The 23,919-nt window shown below is 30.5% G+C and overlaps 1 protein-coding gene across 5 annotated transcripts in view; it reads left to right on the top strand.

Moving 5' to 3' along the window:
• The window catches only part of LOC118201365 (uncharacterized), a 105,064-nt gene that overhangs the window by 11,661 nt on the left and 69,484 nt on the right, over positions 1-23,919 (top strand). For 4 of the 5 annotated variants that reach the window (XM_035373461.2, XM_035373459.2, XM_085824193.1 and 1 more), the window contains 4 exons: positions 6,670-6,973; positions 9,145-9,279; positions 9,399-9,515; positions 18,395-18,484. In XM_035373461.2, coding sequence (XP_035229352.2) covers positions 6,670-6,973; positions 9,145-9,279; positions 9,399-9,515; positions 18,395-18,484 — 646 coding nt within the window. The remainder of the gene's footprint in view (positions 1-6,669; positions 6,974-9,144; positions 9,280-9,398; positions 9,516-18,394; positions 18,485-23,919) is intronic. The other variant, XM_035373462.2, reaches the window with a different exon arrangement.

Raw genomic sequence — 23,919 nt, 5'->3', positions numbered from 1 at the left:
TAAATGGAGCAAAGTGTGCAATTCTGGACTGGCATTGTGCCAGCTGAACACACTAAGTAAAAGTAGTTCATTTAAAACTATATTTAGCATTTCCCACACAGTGTGTAAGGGGATTGTTTATTTATAAAATATGCAACTAAGCTGTTGTTTTTGTTATTTAAAGTTTATTGTCAGAAACTATTATTTTATGTCTTTTTAAATGTATACATCTAGATATCTCTAAGACACTGAGTACTCTTAAAAATAAATAAATAAAAACAATTTAGGATTTCTTATCTGAAGATTATTTGATTTTTAGGCTATGTGATCCTAATATTTCTATTGATTTTCAGTATTTGCAAATTCATAGCCTTGGTTAATGTTGTTTTAAATATATTTGAGGTACTCATAATTAAAAAAAAAAATTTTTAATGATTCAGCTCACCTTTTTTTTAAATTTTTATTAAATGCCTTCTCAATAATGTAGTTTTTAAATTTTTAATTTGATATTTGGCTTTTTAAATATGGTGTAGTTTTACCATAAAATATTTTAGTAAATTGAAATCAACATAGCATTTCAATATTTGCTGTTCATTTAGCTTTTTTGTGTGATTGCATGTATTTGCAGAGCAAGATAGATTTCTTTTCTCTTCCAGTGAATTTTATTTCCCTAATCTAATTAAATATTGTTTATTATAATAATATAATCCTAATCTAATTAAATATTGTTTTACTGTATGGAATACATAATATTTATCACTAAAATGCTTTTGTTTTACATTAATTTGTCTTTTTCAAATATTTAAAAAGTTATTTGAGTATTAATTTTTTTCTGAGTGCGATTGTCCTAGGATTGTATTGAAATATTTTGATAGAGAAATAAAAACTCATTAGTAAATTTAAAGCAAAATACAGTTTTTCTTTTCTTTTAAAATAAGCTACTTATTTATTATGTATAAGGAATTGTTTCATTTTATTCTTATTTCAGATATTATTATTTATTTCTATTGATTTTTTCTTGTACATAAATCTTTTAGTTAAAAGTTTCTTGTTTTGTTTCCGTCCTCTATTCTGAGTTAACAACATATCTGCAATTATATTCTATATTTTTGTAAAGTTCTTTGAAATAATAGTAATATATTTTTAAGTGTATTGTGACCTTATCACTATATATTTTAATTGTAATGAGGAGATTTTCTGGTATTATTGATGCTTTATTAATGCTTGAAAGTTTTGATATTCTAAGTTCCATTGTTCTGTATGTTTGCTTATATCTAGTGAAAACCAGTAATATTGAAATCTTATCTATGTTTATAGCTTTTTTCTCTAGCTCAAAAATTAAAGTTGCATATTTAAAATTTTTTCATTAAAATATAAAATGATAATAAAAGCATGCTTTTTTTAAAAAAAAAAAGTGGTAAACTAATTTATATGAATGCATACAATATGTAGGTTGACCTAACACATCTAGTGAAAATGCAGCCTACAAATGTTGGTGAAAAATAATTATCCTTTCCATATATGTTTTTGGTTTATAGCATGAGCCATTGCTTTGTAATAATAAGTGTTGTTTTTCTTAATCTTAACAAACAAGAATTCTTGGTAAGAATTTTTGAGCTTAATGCACAGATAAGAACAGTCAATTACTTTCAGTTAGCCTTTGAATATATATATTCCTTCCTTTTGTGGATGAAATTATATCCTTAAGGATAGTCATTTTTTTCTTCATGATATATAATTTTTAGAATTATTACTTGCATTATATTATTTGAACTTCAATAGGTAGGTATTAAATTTTCGGAAAGTAAAATAGCTTCTTTATCTCTCAGTTTCAGTTTGGATGTGACTTCATTTAATCTGGATATTGGAGTGCTACTGTATGTTTCAGTTGATTTGTGTTTGTGCAGTTTTAATATAAAAATTCAGATTGAATATTTATGTATTTTTTTAAAAATTTGATAGCAGTGACACACACACAGATACCCATCTGAGGGAGGATGCCCAGTTGGAGGACTTTTTAAAGCCTTGTAGCAATGTTTCAAGGGCTTGTATCACTGGCTTATATCAATGTTACACATGGGGAAAACCATGAAAATGCCGATGCAGCCAGTCTGTACGGTGAGAGTCGGAGCTCTTACCAAACTACTAGTGTTAGTGACTTTACCACTCGGCCACTGGTGTGCCAATTGCATTAGCACAACTTTCTTGTCAAAGGCTGCCAACTTTTCAAAATGTGCCAATAGTTTTTATAGACAAAATCATGGTGTTTTTTAATCTTTAGTTCATTTATAAAATTCCCGTATGTGAGATTTGTGTGCAGTGGAAGAAACTGCAGTAAAGATTCTGTAGGAATACTGTTGTTACAAAATTGCTGAAGGAAAAATTATTTCAAATCTATTCTTGGTACTTTTTGGTTAACTGGGTGCAAGTAGAAAGTTACCAAATAATTTAGACCTGAATCAAATTGCATACAAACCTGACGGAAATCATTAACCTTCATTTCCAGTATTCATTTAAAACAGGCTACATCTGTTTTTACTAACATGTAAATTTCATATTCAAAAATGCTGAAAATTTGGGACTTTTCACAAAGTGAAAAAGGGAGGCTGTCTTTTTTTTTTTTTTTCCCCAAAAAGACAGATATTGATAACAGCTTTAACATGTAATCAAAATCATGAAATTAAACTTTATTTTTCTGATGGATTTGCAATGTTTTTACCTGCTGCAGCATAAAGAGCATTTGCATATCTTGGAAGAATTGAATAATTGAATAAATATTTCTTCTTTGTATATTTATGAAAATAAAATACTTTTTTTTTTTGTATATTAATGCAAATTTTCAGCTTTGTTTTGGGTAACAGCCATTTTGTTCTGGTCACTTGTGCAATTAGTCGTAAAACATTGCCCCCCTTCCCCCCCCCAAAATTGGTGAGATTTGCACATGGCTAACTGAAAAGTATCCTATTCTTAAAAGTGAAAGTCATGAAATTTCCTACAGAACATTTAAAAAAAAGTTTAGTGGTGGATTTTTAGAATAAACATCTAAATGTAAAATATATATGTAATAAATGATTTCATTTGCAATTATAAGTCATAGTTTATTTATTTATTTTTGTGAAAACTTGCCAAACATCACTAATAAATAAGAACATCAGATTGTTATAAGATACCAAATTATTATTGTATTTCATATCTTTAGATTATCAAATTAAATATAATACATTAAATAAAAAAAAAAAATCTTTCTTACAGTGAAAACAGTTTTAGGATGATTTGATAGGTATTTTTAGGTTTTTAAAGTTTCTTCATTGAGCTTGAAATGTTTGTGGAATTTGTAAAGTATAAGATAAAACTAAAAAGATAAATAAGTAAATAATATGAGATGTGTGAAGTTATTCTGGTTGCAGTCAGTGACCTTTTTGTGTGAATTTTTTTCTTTATTTCATTGTTGTTGTTTTTTAAAATTTATTTTATATTAAAATTTGGTACTTTTCCATTTTGCCGGCGCAAGCAATAAAGTTGCCACTAATGGTACAACCGATGCCAAACGAAATATCCTCACTGGTAACCTTTTACTATAACTTTACATTTTCAAAACAAATCATAGCCATTTCTTATCAGATTGAATGTTTCTTTCAATATTGGCATATAATTACATAGAATTTGTACCAGCTACTTCAATTTTATGTCCTAAGGCCATTCGCTGGGTTCCATATGAACTCAAGTCAAGAGATGTCGAGCACTGTTTTTTTTTCATGTGCGAACTATTGTTCCAAAGGTAAAATCAGAAGGGGTTTTTTACATCGAATCATGATGGGAGATGAAAAATGGATCTACTACGACAACCCAAAGCACAGAAAATCATGGGGTAAACATACCTTTGCATCAACTTCAACAGCCAAACTGAATATTCATGGATTCATTCTGTGCGTCTGGTGGGATCAGCTCGGTGGGATCTATTATGATCTATTCCAGCCTTACGAAACCATCGCAGGAGAATATTACAAACAACAGTTGATGCAACTGAGCCGACAATATGCTAAAAGGCATGACAAAGTGATCTTTCAGCACAACAGCGCTTGCCCACGTACTCCAAAAGTTGTCAAGGAAACTTTGGAGGTGCTTCACTGGGATGTCCTATCCCACCTGTCATATTCACGAGACATTGGTCCTTCCGACTTTCACTTGTTCTGGTCAATGACTAAAGACTAAGCCAAGCAGCACTTCACTTCATACGAAGAAGTCAAAAATTGGGTCCGTTCTCAGATAGCCTCAAAAGACGAGGAAATTTTTTAACGCGGAATCCGTATGCTGCCTGAAAGATGGGAAAAGTCATAGCTAAGGATGGACAATTTTTTGAATAAAATACGTTATTCCAATTTCTCTGAATAAAGCTTCAAAGTTACAAAAAAAGAACACTCAAGACTTTGTACACCCAAATAGATGATATCGTAATTTCATTTTGAGGCGTTCAAGATTTAGGAGGAAATTATGTGTGAAATTCACATTTCAGATAACATTTAAATTTTAGGTAAAACCAATATTAGTACAGTCAAAAGTCTTTAATCCGGACTCGTCGGGACTTCGGCGATTCCGGATTATAGATCATCAGTTTAAATCTGGTAAGATGGCATGCAGAAATTATAAAATTAAAAATATGAAACCATAATTTATAAAATAATGAGCAATTATGATCTAAAGGGTATCAAAATTTACAAAAAAGAAGCTTAATATTTATTTGTTTACTTTATTAAACATTTCTTTCAACGCGCGCATGCGTAAAGCATACATTACGCATAGCCGAAATTAGAAAATTGCAACCAGAAAACTATTTGATTTGTATTTGTGATATTTATAATGATGAGGAATTTGATTTAAATCATATCAAAGATGGAGTACATCGAGATGAAATACAACATTTAGTAAGGAATTATAAGCCGAATAAAATAAAAACATCTGCCCTGAAGATAATGATAGTGCTGACAGATCAACTTCCAGTTCATTGCGCACCACGAAGTCCCCCCCCCCCGCGCAGAACAGCGTGAAATTGATAAACAGATTTCGGAATGGTTAAATAAACAAAGGATATGCCTTTATCCATTTTTTGTAGCAATTCCACTTTTTGTTTGATGGACATCAAAACATACTTTCGTTTTCTAGATCCTTTGGGAGCTCCAGCATCAGAAATTCTATTTGACATAATCGAAAGTTCAAGCTTACTTTTATAAAATTGCTCTTACAGTCTGCAAAAAATAATAAGCCATATCCAGTTTGAAGATTAAGGAACAACGCAATCATCAACATTAACTGAAATAGATAATTAGATAAGTTTAGCTTATACCGTCCATTATACATTAAACGCGCACGCGAAAACGTATTCTGCGCTTGTGCAGACGCATATGCGCAGTCGTAAAGGTCTTGCGCGTACGCATATCGCCTATGCGCATGCGTCAACACGGCGCATGCGCAGATAGATTTTAACTTTGAGGTCCGGATTATGGGTGTCTGAATTAACGACTTTTGACTGTATATAAATTAGTATTATTTGATAATAATAGGAAGAGAATGAAATACAGTCAAAAGTCCGGACTCGTCGGGACTTCGGCGATTCCGGATTATCGATTTTTCCGGATTATAGATCATCAGTTTAAATCTGGTAAGATGGCATGCAGAAATTATAAAATTAAAAATATGAAACCGTAATTTATGAAATAAAGAACAATTATGGTCTAAAGGGTATCAAAATTTACAAAAAGAAAAAGCTTAATATTTATTTGTTTACTTTATTAAACATTTCTTTCAATGTAAGTTGTTTAAGTTGTTTCGTTTTATATGTGATAATACATTCTCTTTAATTCTTTAAACAGACATAATTTCTTGTTTAGTTACAAAGTTCCGCTGTTCAAGTGATATAATTGCTGTGTCGAGAATACCGACTAATTTGTCAATCGAAATTTTTTCGTTTTCAATAACCTCTGTATCACTTTCTTCCCTATCGGAAGCGAATTATAATGACGAGGAATTGGATTTAAATCATATCAAAGATGGAGTACATCGAGATGAAATACTACATTTAGTAAGGAATTATAAGCCAAATAAAATAAAAACATCTGCCCTGAAGATAAGGAGTGCTGAGAGATCAACTTCCAATTGATTGCGCAGCGTTAAAGATAAACAAATGTTAAAGTTTAGATAAACAAAGGATATGCCTTTATCCATTTTTTGTAGCAATTCCACTTTTTGTTTAATGAACTTCGAAACATACTTTCGCTTTGTAGATCATTTACATATTAATAAATATATATAAAAAATTCTATTTGACATAATCGAAAGTTCAAGCTTACTTTTATAATATTGCTCTAACAGTCTGCAAAAAATAATAAGCTGTATCCAATTCGAAGATTAAGGAACAACGCAATCTGCAACATCAACTGAAATAGATAATTAAATAATTTAAGCCTAGCTTATACCGTCCGTTATACATTAAACGCGCACTCGTAAACGTATTTTGCGCACGCACACAAGCATATTTTCAGCGGTAAAGGCGTTACGTGAATGCGTCAAGGCGACGCATGCGCAGTAAGTTTGAAGCTTTGAGTTCCGGATTATTGGTGTCCGAATTAACGACTTTTGACCGTAATTCATAGTATAAGCCAATTTTATAATATAGCTCTTCTTTTTCTCTTATAGGTAAAACTAAGCCTCCTCTGCTTCCAAAACCATGTCTCGGTTCTCCTTCAGCTGGTCCTGGAGAAAATGCAATTCCTCAGATGGTGATCACATGTGCAGATGATGTTTCGGAAGAAATATCTATTGCTGCAAATACCTCGCCAGAGTCTGCTCCTTCTGTTTCAGAAGTTCCGTCTGCTAATGATCAGAAGGAGGAAGAAGCATCTGAGAATGTGCATTATATATCAGAAGCTTTACCTCTTAATATACAAAAAGAAGAAGAAAAAAGAGTAATATCTGCAATAGAAAATTCTCTGATAACTAGGTAAAACTATAGAGCTTAGTTTTCAAAAATGCTTGTTTCTATCTACTTGACTCTTTTTTAATCAATTATATTCCCATCAGAAATAACTAATCAAAATTATAAATATATAATGCCATAAAATTCAAGTGAAGCAAAATTTATATGACGCACGAAAATTATATTGTGGGTCTAAAATATCGTACTATAACATAGTAGTTTACATTTTAGATATGTTAAAATAAGATATTTAGATAGGAATTGAAATTGAGAAATTTATTTGGAAGTTATTGTTTTTTTATCAGATTTTAGTGAAATGTCAGTATTTCTTTTTAAAAATGTATAAGGACGTTAAAGTTGAAATGATATACCAAGTTAGGCTAAATACAGTGGGTGATTGGTTAACGAACATAATCCGTCTCAAGATTATGTTTGCTATCCGAATTGTTCATTAACCGATCACCAATTTATTATATATGTTAATGGGAATTCGATTAATTTGTTCTGGAGATCCTAAAAATTAAATTAAAAAAATGTCATGTACAAGTATAATTTCTTAGTAAGTTTATTTATTACAAATATAATACATACATATAGTCTTACTTATTAATTAGTCCTTTTCCTTTCTTTGGACGTTAAAGAACATGTCCAATGTTGATCGTTTTTCTCTCTCTCCTTCAGGACTTTCAGGAAATGATTGATAGCAATGTCATTGTAGAGATTAGCAACCCTATTGACATTAGCTTGGTTTGGGTTCCATTTTAAGACCGTTGCTCTGACATCCTCCCACTTCTTCAAAAGATCTTTAATGACAGATGTCGGCATTGCTCCTCTTTTTCAGAAGGAAACACATTTCGCTGAGTTTCTTGGTGTTCTTCATTCAAGATTTCTTCTGCCGTCAAGTCACCTTCATGTTCCATTATGAGCTCTTCGGTGTCAGCCTCATTCACCTCCAATTCCAGATCTCTCGCAGTTGTTACAATTTCATCCATGATTTCAGGGGTGTCACCCTGAGCACTTCTGTCTCCTTGAACGAGGGATGGACACAGCTGTTTCCAGGCAGAAACCAACTGTCGTTGAGTGATTTCTGACCACGCCTTTTCAATAAGACGAATAGCTTCGAGAATGTCAAATTTTTCTATCCAAAACGTTTTTAAAGTCATTTTTGAGGAGAATTGTCATGCTTCAAAGCATCGCCGAAACAGCGCACGAGTGTACAATTTCTTGAAAACTGCAATAACCTCTTGATCCATTGGCTGAATTAGTTAAGTCGTTATTCGGAGGTAAAAACTGCACTGTCAGCAACTAATTTATGCCATTAAATTAGGCAAAAAATTGCCAAATTGATGACCTTTGGCGACATGTTGGTCCAGTTTCTGTATCACCATATTAATATTATAATTTGTTTCAGATGGAACTCTAACCATACCTGGCCTCATATGCCTTCCAGTAATTTCGGGAAATACTAGACATTTCTCGGCGACTGGGTAAAAATTATATAATGTTAAAGAGCATCTGTTCTCATTTTTGTTGTGAATTGTTAGTTCAGCGCGAGTTCGGTGTACTGAAATATCTGCAGGTTAGCTTCCTCTTTAGATGTGCTTTGCAGTACATTGTGTTTAACTTTCCTAGTAGTCTGAAGTGTAACTACAATTTGTACTTGTGATACTGTTGAACACCTGTATGAGCATATCTGTCGAAAATATGCGAACTCCGATGTATTTCTTTTCATAAAATAAAATTTTCAACCTATTATCAGACCTATGCGCATTCAATTTATTACAAACTCTGAATTTCTTTTTTAAGCAAAAACAGAACATTGTGTATGGGGGGGGGCACATAATTTTTTCTTAAAAATAAGAATTTTTGAATTCTTATTTGTTAAAAAATATCTGTAATCTAAATATAAGAGACTGCCACATTAATTAGATGAAATTAAAAGAGAGCTAATTGTGGTAAAAATATCTGCGTATTTTGAGAATACATGGTACATCTGTTTAGAAATACATATAGCATTTTTAAAAATTAATGCTAATCTAAGGATGAATGATGCGCATTTTAAAATCTGTCTTCACTATTACTCATACAGTCTATTTTTCAAAGTTTTAAAGTTCAGTATTTTAATTTGTAACATGTTTGTAGGTGTTCTCTTCCTAAATTATTATTTAGTTAAATTTTCTTTTTTTATTATAAAGGGATAATTCTGTTGAAGAAACTTTAACAGAGCTGACAAATAGAGTAGTATCTTCTGTAGAAGAACCTTGTGGCGAGTCAAGAAGTAAAGGAGAAACTATATCACATTCTGTTGTACAGAGGCCCCTTGCATTTGAGTGAGATTTATTTTCTTTTTATTATAATTAATTATTAATACGAATGCCTTGTGTTCCTTAATTATTTGTGTCATTGAAGTCTTTACCAAATTCTGTAATGTATTCTTGATTTTTCTTAGACCAGAAAAAGTTTCCCAAGTTTCAGATTCTAAGGAAGATGCAAAAAACCTTTCAGAGTCAATACAGTCATCTCAGCCTCATGCGCCAACAACAATGCAAAGACCTCTTGTTTTTGAGTGAGTACATTTGTTTATATTACATCATTCTTGAGGGCGCACAATGTCATCGACCTGATTTAGCCCTGCTAGTCTTTGGGTATGAGCAACAACATCATATTTCATGTGTAATAAATAGTCAGGAATATAATTAAATTTAATTATTGGGAGACAAAAGGGGATATGTTATTTTAATTGAGAATATAATATAAAACAAGAAAACAGTAAAATTTTTAATCTTAACTTTTTAATCTTCAATTTCATAAATGAACATAAAAAGCACGGTATTTAGAAAAAAATTAAAAATCACAAGAGAGCTTGAAAATTACTGAATATTTCTTTGAATTTGGAATATGCATATAAATGTTGAGATCTAGAGAGAAAGTGATGCTGAAGCAGAACCTTTTTTTACTGAATTTAAGAAATTGATTCAATTGAAATCCTGTTTAAATAAAATATGAAATAATTTGAGACTAAAGAATATGAAATAATTTGAGCCAAGTCATTTCCTGTTTAAATCATTCATGTAAATATATTGTTGTGTGCTTGCAGGTATATAATGAATTGAATGCACACAGAATCAATGATAGCTTGGTAGAATTAATTTTTCCAAAAGAAACACCTAACAGTTCTAGAACTTTCCAGAAATGTACTCATGTATTCTTCTGAGAATAACAGAGCATTATGAGTAGTTAATACTTCAGACTACTAAGAATGTTAAACATAATGCAATGCAAAGTGCATCTGAAGAGTGAAGTTCACACTGAGATCTCTCACTACTCTGAATTTACTTTGAACTGTAAAAATCTGAGAAGTGATGCTCTCTCCAGCCTTATATAGTTTTCCCTTAGCTGCCAAGTAATCTCTAGTACCTTCCATTCCTCAAAATTACTGAAAGACATATGCTGTTAAAGCTACATATAAGGGCCAGGTACCTATGGAGATCAGTTACAGTTACCATTGTACGAGGACTGGACCAAAATGGCACCAAACTTCGTGGCTTTGACAAGTTCTATCTAAATTTAGCAACAAAAATTAGTCGCCAAAGGCATTGCCACCTTGGTGATATCTTGCCAATTTAGCAAGATAACCATTTAACTCAATGTTAAATAGACTTCCATCTGTAATCCTATTTTTCCAACAAAGTTTCATAAAGCATTTTATGTAAAATTATAGAAGAGGTACCATAATTTTATGTATAAGACTAAAATTATTTACATATATACAAAATTCTTAATGTTTGAAAATTTAAACAAATTATTGCTGTATATTATAATTAATTCTTTTATCTATGTTCATATGATGAATTACATTGTTTAAAATTTGCAGTATACTAATAGATCTTTTCCAGGTAACTAGATACTTCATAGGAAACTACATATTTAAAATGTCTGAAAGGATTCAAATTTTAATGTTGTACCAGAAAGTTTGCTAAGGTTTTTTTATGATCTCATGAGCTTCCAGTTTACCAGTCTTCTCTTAGACTCACTCCTGTTAATGCAATTTTTTTAAAGCTTTATTATCAAATATATCTTCACACATATGCCACATAAAATTCAGTAGCTAAATCATGTGTTTAAGTACAGTGTTAAGTGTTGCCATTAATTTTTTTGTCTTTTCTCAGTTCATATCAATATTCAGTTTCTTTAGTAGACTTAACACAACTTTCTTTGTCGTTTTGTTAATTATTTTTAATCTTATTAGACATATTTATTTTATTACACTTAAAATTTTATAGCAGAATCTCAACATATTTAAAAACAGCATATCTTTAGAATTTGTGTTAATTTTAAGTGTTCTTATGCACTTTTTATATATGCTATATTATAGTTTTAAAAATAGTACATGACAATAACATTTTGGGCAACATCTTTTTATTTGAAAAGTGATATGGACACAAAACTGATTCAGACCAAAAATGAGGATCAAAACTAATAGCCATCTCTGGTGCTAAAAAATAGTGTAAGGGATTTACTAACTTAATCATATATAAAGCATTGCTGTACATTGTAGAAAATTGTTCTATTCACCTTCATTTGGGAAAAAATGTGGTCATCCAGTTTATCAAAAAGGAAGTTGTTAAGTACTGTTTATCTAAGACCTGCTGGCAACTTTTAATTCTTCTGTGTGCTTTCAGGAATGAAAATTTCTCTCTTATTTGATTTAAAGTGTCTGTGATTCCTTCTCTCCCTACAATCTGGTAATTATGTAGGATAATTCAGTCAGTCAAATTAACTTTCTTAGGTATTGGAAACATTTGTTTTAATCCAAATTTGAATTCTGTGGTTGTCCATTAACATAAATTACACCAATTATTTCAAATTTTTGTCTATAAAGGGATTGAGTGACTTCAGTCTTGATTTCAAAGTTAATTGCTGGTTGTTCTTTAATGCATCTATTTATTTCATTTGGGTAATTTCACTCCTGATTACATTTGATCCAAAAAGTTTCCACCATTTGATTGTTGATAACCTTTCAGACACATGGATAATTTTAAAATACAGTCAAATACCGAAAATCCACCGACCTGAAATCCGCCAACTCCTGAAATCCATATTGCCTCTCAGAATATAAACATTCAGTTTATAGGTTCCGGAAACCGCAACATTAGAGTACGAAATATCGAAGAAAAAAATACTTACCGAATAATGATGTCATAATTACCAAATAATAATAAGTCAAAACACAAATACCAAATTTTTTATATAAAAAGTTAAAAAAAAAAAAGATAAAATAAATAAGATAAGGTGTTTTCCCTCTAATATGCATCGAGGTAAAAAAAGCAGACAATTCACTCAACTCTTTGTTCAAGCTCACGATTCAAGTTGTTGTATTTTCTGAGCTTTGTTATTTCATTTCATGAGATTGTTTAGTGCTGCCTTTTTTTATCCGAATATTTTGTGGATAAATTAAGAATATTTTAAATTTCAGCCCTTTTTAATACAATGACAGATAAGAAACGCACTCGTGATTTTACTGCTTGCAACGTTGAAAAACGTAAACACGTTGCATTGATAGTAACGCAAAAAGTGCAAATTCTGCAAAAGATGGTAGCAGATGCTACTCCTCAATTTATAGCAGAATTGTATGGAATTTCGACATGATTGCGTATGATATTATGAAAAATAAAGAAAAGCTGTTGAAATTTTACAGCAACAGTGATTCTAACCCCGGAATCCGAAACCGGAAATCTTTGCATGAATCGAAATCGGCAAACCTCAATGCTGTGTACATATAATATAATCAATTTATATATGTAGTAATAATTTAATGCATATAATAAATTATTGCAGTAATGTATATAATAATTTAATTAAATGTATCTAATATGCCTTATTCATTTTGCACTTTTAGTCTGAATATTATGCTTTATCTTTTCTATCCTTAAATCCACAAAATCCTAAACTCTGCACAAACTCTGGTCCCAAGCTTTGCGGATTTCTGGAATTCTACTGTATTTTTGAGATTGTTAAGGAACCTCAAGCCAAGTTGTAATTTGGTAAATTCAATGTAAATTGCTGTAATTTTGAGCATTCCATCTTCTGAAGGTTCTGTGATACTTAAGGATGTGTTAAGGATATTAAGATGATCAGTTTACTGATACTTTCTTCCATGTTTATTCATTGTTGGAGTTCGTAGTGTCTTCATTGAGCATGCAATAATTTTTGCCAGTCTTCCATCATTTCTTTGAATTATGTTGATCCTTCCCAGCATATGGTATTCTGCTTTAGATTTTCTAGATAGTCAGTCTGTTTGATTATCTTTGCCAGGTATTTATCCAGTTCAACAGATCTAAATTCTTCTGTATCTCCCTCTGTATGTTTTACACGAATAGCTTCCATTTTTTCACATCAGTACAAATCTAGTGTAATGTTATGCTAGAAGCAGTCCTTAAATGAACACTCCTGCTTAAAAAATAAGTGACAAAGGTAAAACTCAGAATAAAACAAAAACTATTTAATGGATGCATGAAATTGATCCAAGAGGTTGGTGTGGCATTACTAGACTACACAGCAAACGATAGAGCAAAGACGTACAAAAATGCATGTATTGTGACCATCACATCATGAAACATTATGAAAGACCAAATGGGTTAGAATAATGTGCAATGGAAACGTCATGCTAATAATGGATATGATACCCTCTAGATGCTTGACAATGCTTGACAATGGGGAGGCAAGCTGGCAGTAGTGTCGTTGATCATTTGTTGTGGCATTAGTGCCCATCCCTGTAGTAATACATCTCAAAACTCATAGAAGCTGCCTGGTGGCACACAGCGATCCATCAACCCAACATGTCCCACACATGCTGTATTGAATTCAGGTCTGGTGATTTTACAGCACAGCAGATGTGGCATGATTTCACTCTTGACTTAACTCTGCACCACTCGAGCTCTATGCAGCTGGGTATTATCGTCCATAAATATCACATTGGTACCCATTGCAGCGATAAAAAAATGCACATGAGGAAGTAGAATTTCATTGTGATATTGGACTGCAGTGATGGAACTACCAGGAATCACTTAGAGTGCAGCCATTAATTCCTATCCCAGCCCATACAAGTAAGCCTTCTTCTTTGTAATGGTTTCTTTTGACTATATTTGGCACCTGATAGCATGATCCTGGCGCTCACCATATCATTGTCCTTTGGGAATCGTTCTATATATTAAATCGAGATTCATCCATAAAGAATACATGGCCCCATCGTTTTAGCGTCCAACTGAGATGTTCATGGGCCCAATTCAGCCGTGCTCTGACATATGATGGTGACAAAGAAACTCAAACCGCAGGTCGCCGGGTGTGCAGTCCACCTTCATGCTGTCGACGTGCGCTGTCGTTTTGTGGGATGTGGGTTGTCCTGCAGTAGTAGAGAGATGCAATGCCGGCTGTCATGCTGTTAGTGAACTACAGGTCACATAGCAACAGGAAGCGATTGTCTGCCATTGGAGTAGTCCTCCGCTGTTGAGATCCATGCTTTCTACAAGGGTATTTTTATTCCTTTGGCAACTATTCCATAGTCTATTGAATGATACTGCAATGTACATTCAACTTTTTTGCAACAGCGGATTATCTTGCACCAGCTTGCAACATCCTGACAGCCCTCCAATGCGTTTCATCATGCAAATGGTATCTTCGGCTCATGCAGTACGCTTTGGATATCTTGGATTGCATGGAACAATTGATGCTTGTGAACTGACACATGGGTTTGGCATGCCTAAGCCACATCATGCAAAAGCAAATTTTGTAGTACAGCAATCTTGGTTTGAAGGGCCATTTCTTTTGATATCTAGACTCATTTTGTAATCTTCTGTAGGATTGTTATTAAATTCTATGAACCGTTTTGTTGTCATTCCTTTTATGTCATTCCAGCTTTATTTTTCAATCAGAAAAGGCCCAGTTGTATACACCATGTATTTCTACTGATTGTCTCCGTGCTTGCCAAATACTTCCTTAGGCTGCTATCTCTCATAACAGATTAATCCAGTAGTTGAAGTGAATTTCATCTAGGACATAAGTGGAATATCGCATTGTTAATATATTTGTTACCGACAAAATGTAAAACTCGGGCACTATATAGACTAGCCAGGCATTTGTAAGAAACATATGAAATATGAAAATTATTATGTATTTTACCTAGACATTGTATATAATATCTAAACATTTTGTGGAATGACAAATGCTGTTTAGGCAAAGTATGGAAAAAAAAAAAAAAAGGTCATGATAAGAGTGTTATTTAAAAGGCATTCATTCCTCAAAAGTACAGATGTGATTTTGAAAAAATAATGAAAGAGTGCCATTAAAAAACTTTCATAACTTCCATTCAAAATACATAAAAATAAAAATGAAAGTTGTATGAAACAAAATTTACACCTGCCTTATGAAAGAAAACAAAATTTTCATATACAAATAGAGAAAAGTGCTGTTTACTGTTGATAAGTAGTGGTTTTCTTATATGTGCAAAGCTGAATTAGTTGTTTTTATGTATATTTTTTATACTCCAAAATAAGACATTTCAAATAAAAAATTTGTCTTTATAAATTTCTGTATAATCCTGAATGCAGTATAAAATTCTTAGTTAAAAAAATTGTATTAATTTATGCTAATGTAAAAGTAGTTGAGAGTTTTATTGTTTCCATAGAAATTTTAGAGCATAATAAAAATATCTTGTGTGGTGCAACTTTTGCTAATTGTGGTAGTAGAAATGTAATGCATCCCTGAGTAAGATAATTATAGATAAAATTATAGTATTTCTGTGTTCTTAAGAATTTAGGAAACAATTTCATAAGATTAACATTACACAGTTTTGAGAATATTTATCTCATATCCTAATGAAATTACTGTGGATACGTTGGTGAATGAAAAAGAAAGAGCTTAAATATAAATAAAATAATTTTGTTAAAACTCAAAATATATGTATGTGAAATAATTAGGAATTTGTTCATGAAAAAGTTATTAAATACATTAATTTAGGCACAATAAGGCAAATGGGGTAAACTTAACTTTGTTCTACATCACTACTCGTGAGGATCAAATTAAAGTAATGCAAAATAAAATGCCAGTCTTATAGACTTTGCAAAGAAAAACAAAGCTGCAATGTAAAATCCTCTTGCATACAATCTGTTTCCTATCAAGGCTGAAGCCTATTGCCCAGATAAACTAAAATCAGACTTTAACTTACCACCCAGATTAATGTCTTCAGTTCTAATTCACTAGAGCAGCAGTGTTTTGTAATTAGCAGACCATAACAGGTGTTTTTTACAACCAAATGTTGATCCCTCACAACTCATACGGTTACAGATTCTTTTCCTCAGTTTGTACTAAATCACTTGCCAATCAGATCTACGTAAAGCTCTCTCTACTGAGTCAGTACATGGTGAAATGAAATATATATAAAGAAATTTAAATTAAAATTTTTTCTACTGATCAGACAAGCTTGATGAAAATGTCACATTATTGAACTTAAAAGCAGAATGGGTATTAATTTCTGTAAATTGTAATTTCTGTAATTTCTGTTCTGTATTAATTTCTGTTTAAATATATAATTATTTTTTTTAACATTTAAAAAACTGTTTAAAAATATAAATATTTAGAAAATTGTATAATTACTTCTTTTAAGATTTTTTAGATGTGAGTAGTTAAAACTCTTATTTTTTTATTTCTTTAAATTATTAATTTAATCTTTTTAATTTATCTTGCAAAGATTATTGTCATGTTTATAAGGCTTATGCTAAAAGATAAGTATTGCACTTTTTTAATGAAAACCTAATCATTAGTTATTTTGTTGTTTTATAAAGCATAAACTTTTTTAAATAATGTTAATTATAGTTTTTTGGTTAATTAAAAAAAATTCAAACTTAAAATAATGATTTATGATAAATCATTAAAAGAATTAATGAAAGGTGAAATAGACAGTTTGCTTTGCATAAAAATCTAGTGTAATAATTACGTACCTTTAAATGTAATCATGTCATGATTTATCATAAATAATGGTGTATCATTGTATTTAATTATACGTACCTTATTTTTATGTGACTATAAGTTTTAGGTATTATATCTTTGCATAAGTCTGTTTATTTTGCTCAATACTATTTGGAAAGGAACTATCATGCTTTCTTTCTTACGTCTTCAGTTATGATTCAGCATTATATGGAATATTTATATGTTTTCTGTCATAAATTCTTTTAAATTAATGTAGCTGAAATTGCAAATTTATTTTACTTAATGAGTATCTGAATTATAGGTAGAGAGAAAGCAAGATTTTCATAGTTTTTTGCAACTTTTCCTTAAAGTACTTTAATCCAAAAAGGACTGCAAATTATTAAAAAAAATTTTTTGTTGTTTGATATTTTGAGGAAAAGACCACTAGAAAATTTTGAATATCTTATACTTTTTGCATTGATCTTTCTAAAATCAGTGTATAAACTGAAATGATCAAGCAGGTTTATTTGAATAGTTTGAAATAACTATGCAAAACTCCATTCTATTCCTAAACAATGAATATTTAAAATATATTAAAAAAAGTATGCATAGAGCAGAAGATAAAATAATCTATCAACATTTGAAATCTGCATAATCTTTCATATATAAATGGTGAAATTCACAGTTAATAAAAGACTGTAAAACCATAAAAGTTTTCAATTAGAAACTTCTTTCTGAATGCATGGCCTGACTTAGCTGTGCTAATTTTTATTGAAATAGTTATTATACTTTTTAGTGAAAAGTGGTAAATTTTCTGGATTTAGAATCTATTAAAGAGTCTTTAAAGCTGAAGAGTTGCTTGCATGTGCGAAAGAAATGATGAAACTGGACAGGTGTTTTGAGAAAACAGTATTCCTTTTGGGTGATAAATTTAGATAAACTTAAAAGATCACCATCAAATGTTCTGATGAAATTGTTTAACAAAATTTTAAATCCAATGTTAAAAAGATTCTGATCATGATGACAATCTAGAGAACACTAAAATGTTACCTTTTTATTGAAAATTTGGCCTAAAGAGGAAAATATTTGAAATTTTTATTATAGTATAGTTTTGTTACTGACTAGAGAGAGTAATGACCGTATATAATTTTTTTGGGGGAGGAGGTAGTTTAAGCTAGAACATTCTAGTTTTTAAACATAAAGCAGTTATTTGAATAAATTTTGTATGCATTTTTATGTGCTTTTTGTCCTTGTTTTGTTCCATAAAAATATCAGAGAAAGTTAATTGCTTTTATATGCTTTTTTAAATAAATGATTTTGCTTGTTTTTACAGACTTTGTTATCAGCATGTTTTAAACTCAGATTCTTTTTTTTTTTTTTTTGTCCCAGTTTGGTAAATTAATTTTATCTTGATATCAACAATATTAAAAACTTCTTTTTAGATGAGAAATGAGACTTTTTTCCCCCTCTTATATGTTTTAGTGGCACTTTTACTCCAATTGAAGTTACAACGGATACTGCTGTAGCTGCTAATAACCAAAGTAATTTGCCTGAAGAGGAATTAATTGTGAAGTAAGAAAAATTTCTTAGCATACTGATTCTTGAGATATCAATTCTTTTCTTCTTGATTAACCCCTTTTTTCATTCTGATCTTTAAAGTGGCCATTAATACCAAAACTTCCTAATTATACAATATTACTGTAAACATTTTATACTTATACTTGACTAGTAATGTCCGTCAGAATATGTTTTTACTTAGGTAGCCATTATCTGAGATATCTGAATTTTATAACTATTACATTATTAAAAAAATAAAAAAATATTAAGTTTTGTAAGTAACAGAAAAGTTAGCAATATCTACGAATCATCATTTATGATTAGTTAAAAAAAAATTAGATTTATGTTTTAAAAAGATAACTTTCTCTGTAAGTTGTTTATACCATCTTACCTATTTAATCACTGAAAGTTATTACTTGTGTTGCTTTTTAACAAACATGTTCAAATCTATTTTAATTTCAGCAGGGGGAAAAAAAAAAAAATTAAGAACAAATTTCCTGTCTAAAATTCCAGTAATAAATCTTATTTATTTCATAATGCTGCTAGTCAGTATATTGGAGAAAAATACTTATTGATAGACTTGAGTTAATTATTGATATTTTTTAAAAAACTAATATAACATTTAATGAAAGAAGTTATTTAATTTCAAAATTTTAAGATTTAATAGCTAATACATTTAATAGAGATAAAAATGGAGTTATTAACATACAGACAGTTGTATTAATTAGTAGCTATTAACCAGTTTGGTAAAAGTATATTAACGTGTACTCCTTTAGCGAAACTTGACGATTTTTGGTGGTACACAAATACCAAGTTTGTGCAATTCTTTGACTTGTTATTTTGGCTTGTGTAGCGGCGATTGTGTACATGGACAAAGTCAAGGGAGTGGGTAAAGTGTAGTTTGTGAAATTTTCTGATTTTTTCGAAGTGAAAATAGGTCGATGTGTACATAGGTACCGAGTTTGTGCAATTCTTTGTTTTATTATTTTGGCTTTGTGTTGCGGTGATTTTTGTGTCAAAAAGTCGAAGAAGCAGCAAACAATATATATATATATATATATATGATCACAATAAACTGCATTTTAAATCAAACAATGAAATAACATAAAAAAGGAAATTCATCTTTGCACTACACAAAGGAAATATCCACTTACCTTATTTACGGATTAACACGTCTTCAGTCAAACAAAATTTCTTAACAGCATCCAAAAAAATTATCTGAACTAGAATCTGTATACTGGCATCACCACATAAATTAACAAAATAAAAGTAAAAAATATCCTCCGTAACAATGTTCGACCATACGCATTTCCTTCCTACAAACAGGACACCTAATAATGGCTACTAAGTAAATTCTTCATTTACACACCAGTCAAGTAAGTACTTTATTTACACACCAGTCAAGTAAGTACTTTATTTACACACCAGTCAAGTAATGCTCTTTTCCCCTTTCTTTCCAAATCGTACTGAAACTTCAAATTAATCTTACCACATTCGGCTATTTTACCATCTAAACCACAAAACAAGCAATATACTGCCTAACCAACACACACCACAAGCTCTGATGAATTTACCACAGTCATGCAACCGACTATGTCATAATAAGGTTTCCATAACACTCAACTACTCAGGCTACCATAAATGAAACAACGGCTTGGCAATGAATGAAACAACAACTTTGCGATAATACAATGGGTACCTTTCTGTCTACTCTAACCACCAGTTTTCTAGAAAATATGCATATAGCATAAGTACTACTGTTATTATCTGGATGACATTTAAACATATTTTCTTATATTGTATGCATCCTAAAAATTGCTTCTAGTATGGAGGGGAAAAAAAAAAATTGAGGAATACGTGTCAAAATATTTTTGCCTTGAAAATTATTTTTGGATTTATAGATTTTAAAATTAGAATTTTATACTCAGGGCTTCAATATATATTAGATATTTTTCAGTGTGTATTAAAAAAAACTATATTATTCAGTTCAAGTTCCTAAGCATAAAAAAGCAATTTTACTTCTCTGTTGTTAACATTTTGTCCTGTAATCAAGCTTTAAATATATTTTCCTGATATGTAAAAGCCATAAGATATAAAATTGTTTATATTTTAGAATGAATGGGGGGGATTTGCAATCCTCTGTTTTCTGTCATATCATGAAGATTTTAGGATTTGTATAGTTTAGAATCTTATTAATGTGTAGGAAGTATTGCCAGTTTAATGTGAAAGTAAAAATTTTTGTTTCATGCTATCTAAAAGGAATCATATTTCTTAATATGCTCACTGAAAGTTAGTTATTCTCAAAATGTTATTAAAGTCTGATCTCTGATACTTACATAGTTTTCCATGAACTGTAGCCAAGAAGACAGAATTTTAGCAGTGAAATTGAAAATTGTATTTACTACATACACAGACTGCGTATTCCATGTTTATATTTTAAATCTGCTATGAATAGAGGTTAATGTGAGCATCTAAAATAGACATAATTTTTTAAAAGGGAATAAAAAATTATATGATCCACGTACATTGGCTGCTTACTAATATACATGTTTTAATGTAACTCTTCCGAATATTTTAGTATAACTGTACTAAAATAGGTACATAATGCAGTTCTCCAATTTTTTTATTTTTTAAATCTGAAAATTAATCTTGTTGAATAATTATATAAGCATCATATATGGTTTCTTTTGCTAAACATTTACCTTGATAAATTTATCTGCTTGTATTTTTTTAGATTTGCTTTACTTTTGATGAGAATTAAAAACATAGTGTGATATAAAAAAAAGAAAGAAACCCATCAAAATGACTGTTTTGAATAAATAAATAAATATTTCTAGTTTTGTGTAAGTTAGTTCTTGCTTCAATGACCTAGCTACGGCATAAATGTGGATTATTTAAAGTGTAATCTAGAACTTATTGATCATAAGCCAAAGATTCACCAAGCAAGTTATGTATATTTGCCAAATTTTTAATGCTGATATATTTGCTGTTACAGTTTTCATGCCTTTTAAATAGATAAATGTGTTTCAGTATTATAACATTGCATACAAAAGAAAATAGTAAACAGATATTATATTAATTTTGGTATTTTTAATTAGCCATCCCCTTTTGGAAGCAGCACTCATTGTCACCAAAATAGGTAACCTATGATGTTGGCAAAAATGTATTAACCCCTTAACTGCCACGGAAAACATACAAAATTCACTCCCCAGTGCCACTGTTTTTTACCCAGGTGCACCTAGTTATGCGATGTGTTAGGGGGAAAATAAATGCAAGTTTTGCTCTATGAAAACTGTTTACTTTCACAAAATAAAGAATAAAAGAAGAATTGAAAATACAAAATTTAATGTTTAGAGTAAAAATATAATAAAAAAGTGTAGATATAATAAAAATGATGTTTTTATAATAAAAAAGATCCCCAAAAATGGAGTTTCGATCAATTTATTATTAGACCAGTAAAGTGTAATATCAGGTTTCAGTGTTATACCTTGTAAAATCAGTATACCTAAATGGAAAGTGTGGCGGTGGCATAGGCAAGTTTTTCATATCAAGTCGTGCCCAACGTCGAGCATCTTTCGAAGAATTGTTGCAATCCTCTTCATCTCACATAATACCATATTCTGAGGTGTTCGATCCTGAAGGTTAAGAAAAGTAATCATCTATTTCACTGACATATATATATATATTCGTAAAAACAACATCTACTACAAACAGTAAGCGAAAACGGAAGACACAGATTAAAAAAAGTATGTTTTACTCAAACAGAAACACGAGCAATAACTGCGCAGTCAAATTAGTAATCACTGTCGGTCGTATTCGTAAAATAAGTACCTACTATAAACGGTAAACTAAAAGGGAATACGCAGAATAAAAAAAAAGTTTTACTCAAAAAGAAACATGACCAATGACCGTGCAGTCATTACTTTCACTGCTTCAGATACATCCTGCTTCCAATTCTTTCCTTTCTCTTTTCTGAAATGGTATCCTCCTTGCATATTCTGTCAAGGTCATTATGGTGTTACATTCTAAAACTTTGCGAATGATTTTACTGGCAGCAGCGCAAAGAAGCCAATGGTAGCATTTTGGAAGGGCATATATATATACACCCGGGGCAGTTAACGTATTGGCTGAGCAAGGCGTATATGTACACTTGCGGCAGTTAAGGGGTTAATGTGGCAGCCCATATATGCATGCAACAGATAAGTCCTGATTTCCTGTGTCAGCCACATTTACACTTTCAAGTTTTCAATGGTTGTTAATTTTTTTTTTTTTTTTCATTTTCCCCCCTTGTAAGGAACTGCTATGGAACTGTGATGTTTGCTGCCTGATGAAATAGAAAAAGCATTGCATTTCTTCAGAAATATGGCTTTTTGCCTGACAGTAGATTATGCAAAAAGTTCACACTCCATGAAGTTGTTCTTCATAAACAATTTAATTTTATGTATAAAAATTTGTACACTACTGCTGAATATCTGCAATTCTGCTATTTTTTAAAAAGAAAACAGGTCACTGTGCACATAGAAAAACAAGAGCATGCAAATTTGTGCAGTTTTATGATGCTTTTGAATTCAAAAATGCATTGCTGTAATCATGGAAAGAAACAACAGTGCATGCAGTGCCAAATTGTGTGTGATGCTGGGTTTTATGCAGTTCTCGTTCTTTTTGAAGCTGAAACAAATCATGGTATGTACAAGGTGAATAGGAGGGAAAATGAATAATAATATTAAAATAAAAATAAAATATAAAAAGATCGATATTTCTTTTATTTTTAATTTCGTTAATTGGTTTTTATTTATGTATTTCTTAGGATACCATTTTTGAAAATGGCTGTTGTCTTTCACGTTGTAAAATTAGTCACAAATGGTTGGCAACTTTGTGGAAAGTGTGGGGTTTTCATGATAAGAATGTCCCTTAATTTTTTATAAACTAGTTAAAAGTTCATAAAATTGCTATAAAGTTTTAACTGTGTGCTTATGCATTTTTAAATCACTATATTATTTTTAAATTTTTTCTTGCTGCATTTTTTCTCAAGTGAGAGTAAGTACCTTTCTTTGTTGTGTAAAAATATTTTTTTAAGATCTTGTGTCCTAATATTTCTTGTATGTGTCTTATTTAATTTCTAAATTAATGCTTCATAGACTTTTCTTTTTATTACATGTATTTTTTCTTATAGGTTTTATGTTTTAAATTTAACTTTGACATATTGCTGATATACTATTAGGCAGTTTAATTTTATTCTTTATATATGAAATGAATTTGTGCATAAACAAATTGCAAACTTATGTATGTATAAAAAGAATTGTTAAATAAATTGAGTTTATTTTTTTTATTAGAATGAAGGTTATTATTTTGCATTAAAAGATAACACAATTGCATAATCATTCAGATTAATTTTTCGTGCATGAAAATATTCTGAAAATTTAAATTGTGCTTTTCATAATGCTCAGAAA

The sequence above is a fragment of the Stegodyphus dumicola genome, chromosome 9 (genome assembly GCF_044657685.1).
Source record: "Stegodyphus dumicola isolate Sdum_Otavi_A_Nest chromosome 9, ASM4465768v1".
NCBI lineage: Eukaryota > Metazoa > Arthropoda > Arachnida > Araneae > Eresidae > Stegodyphus > Stegodyphus dumicola.
Note: the sequence above shows the minus strand (reverse complement) of the source record. Positions and strands in the feature narration are given on the sequence as shown.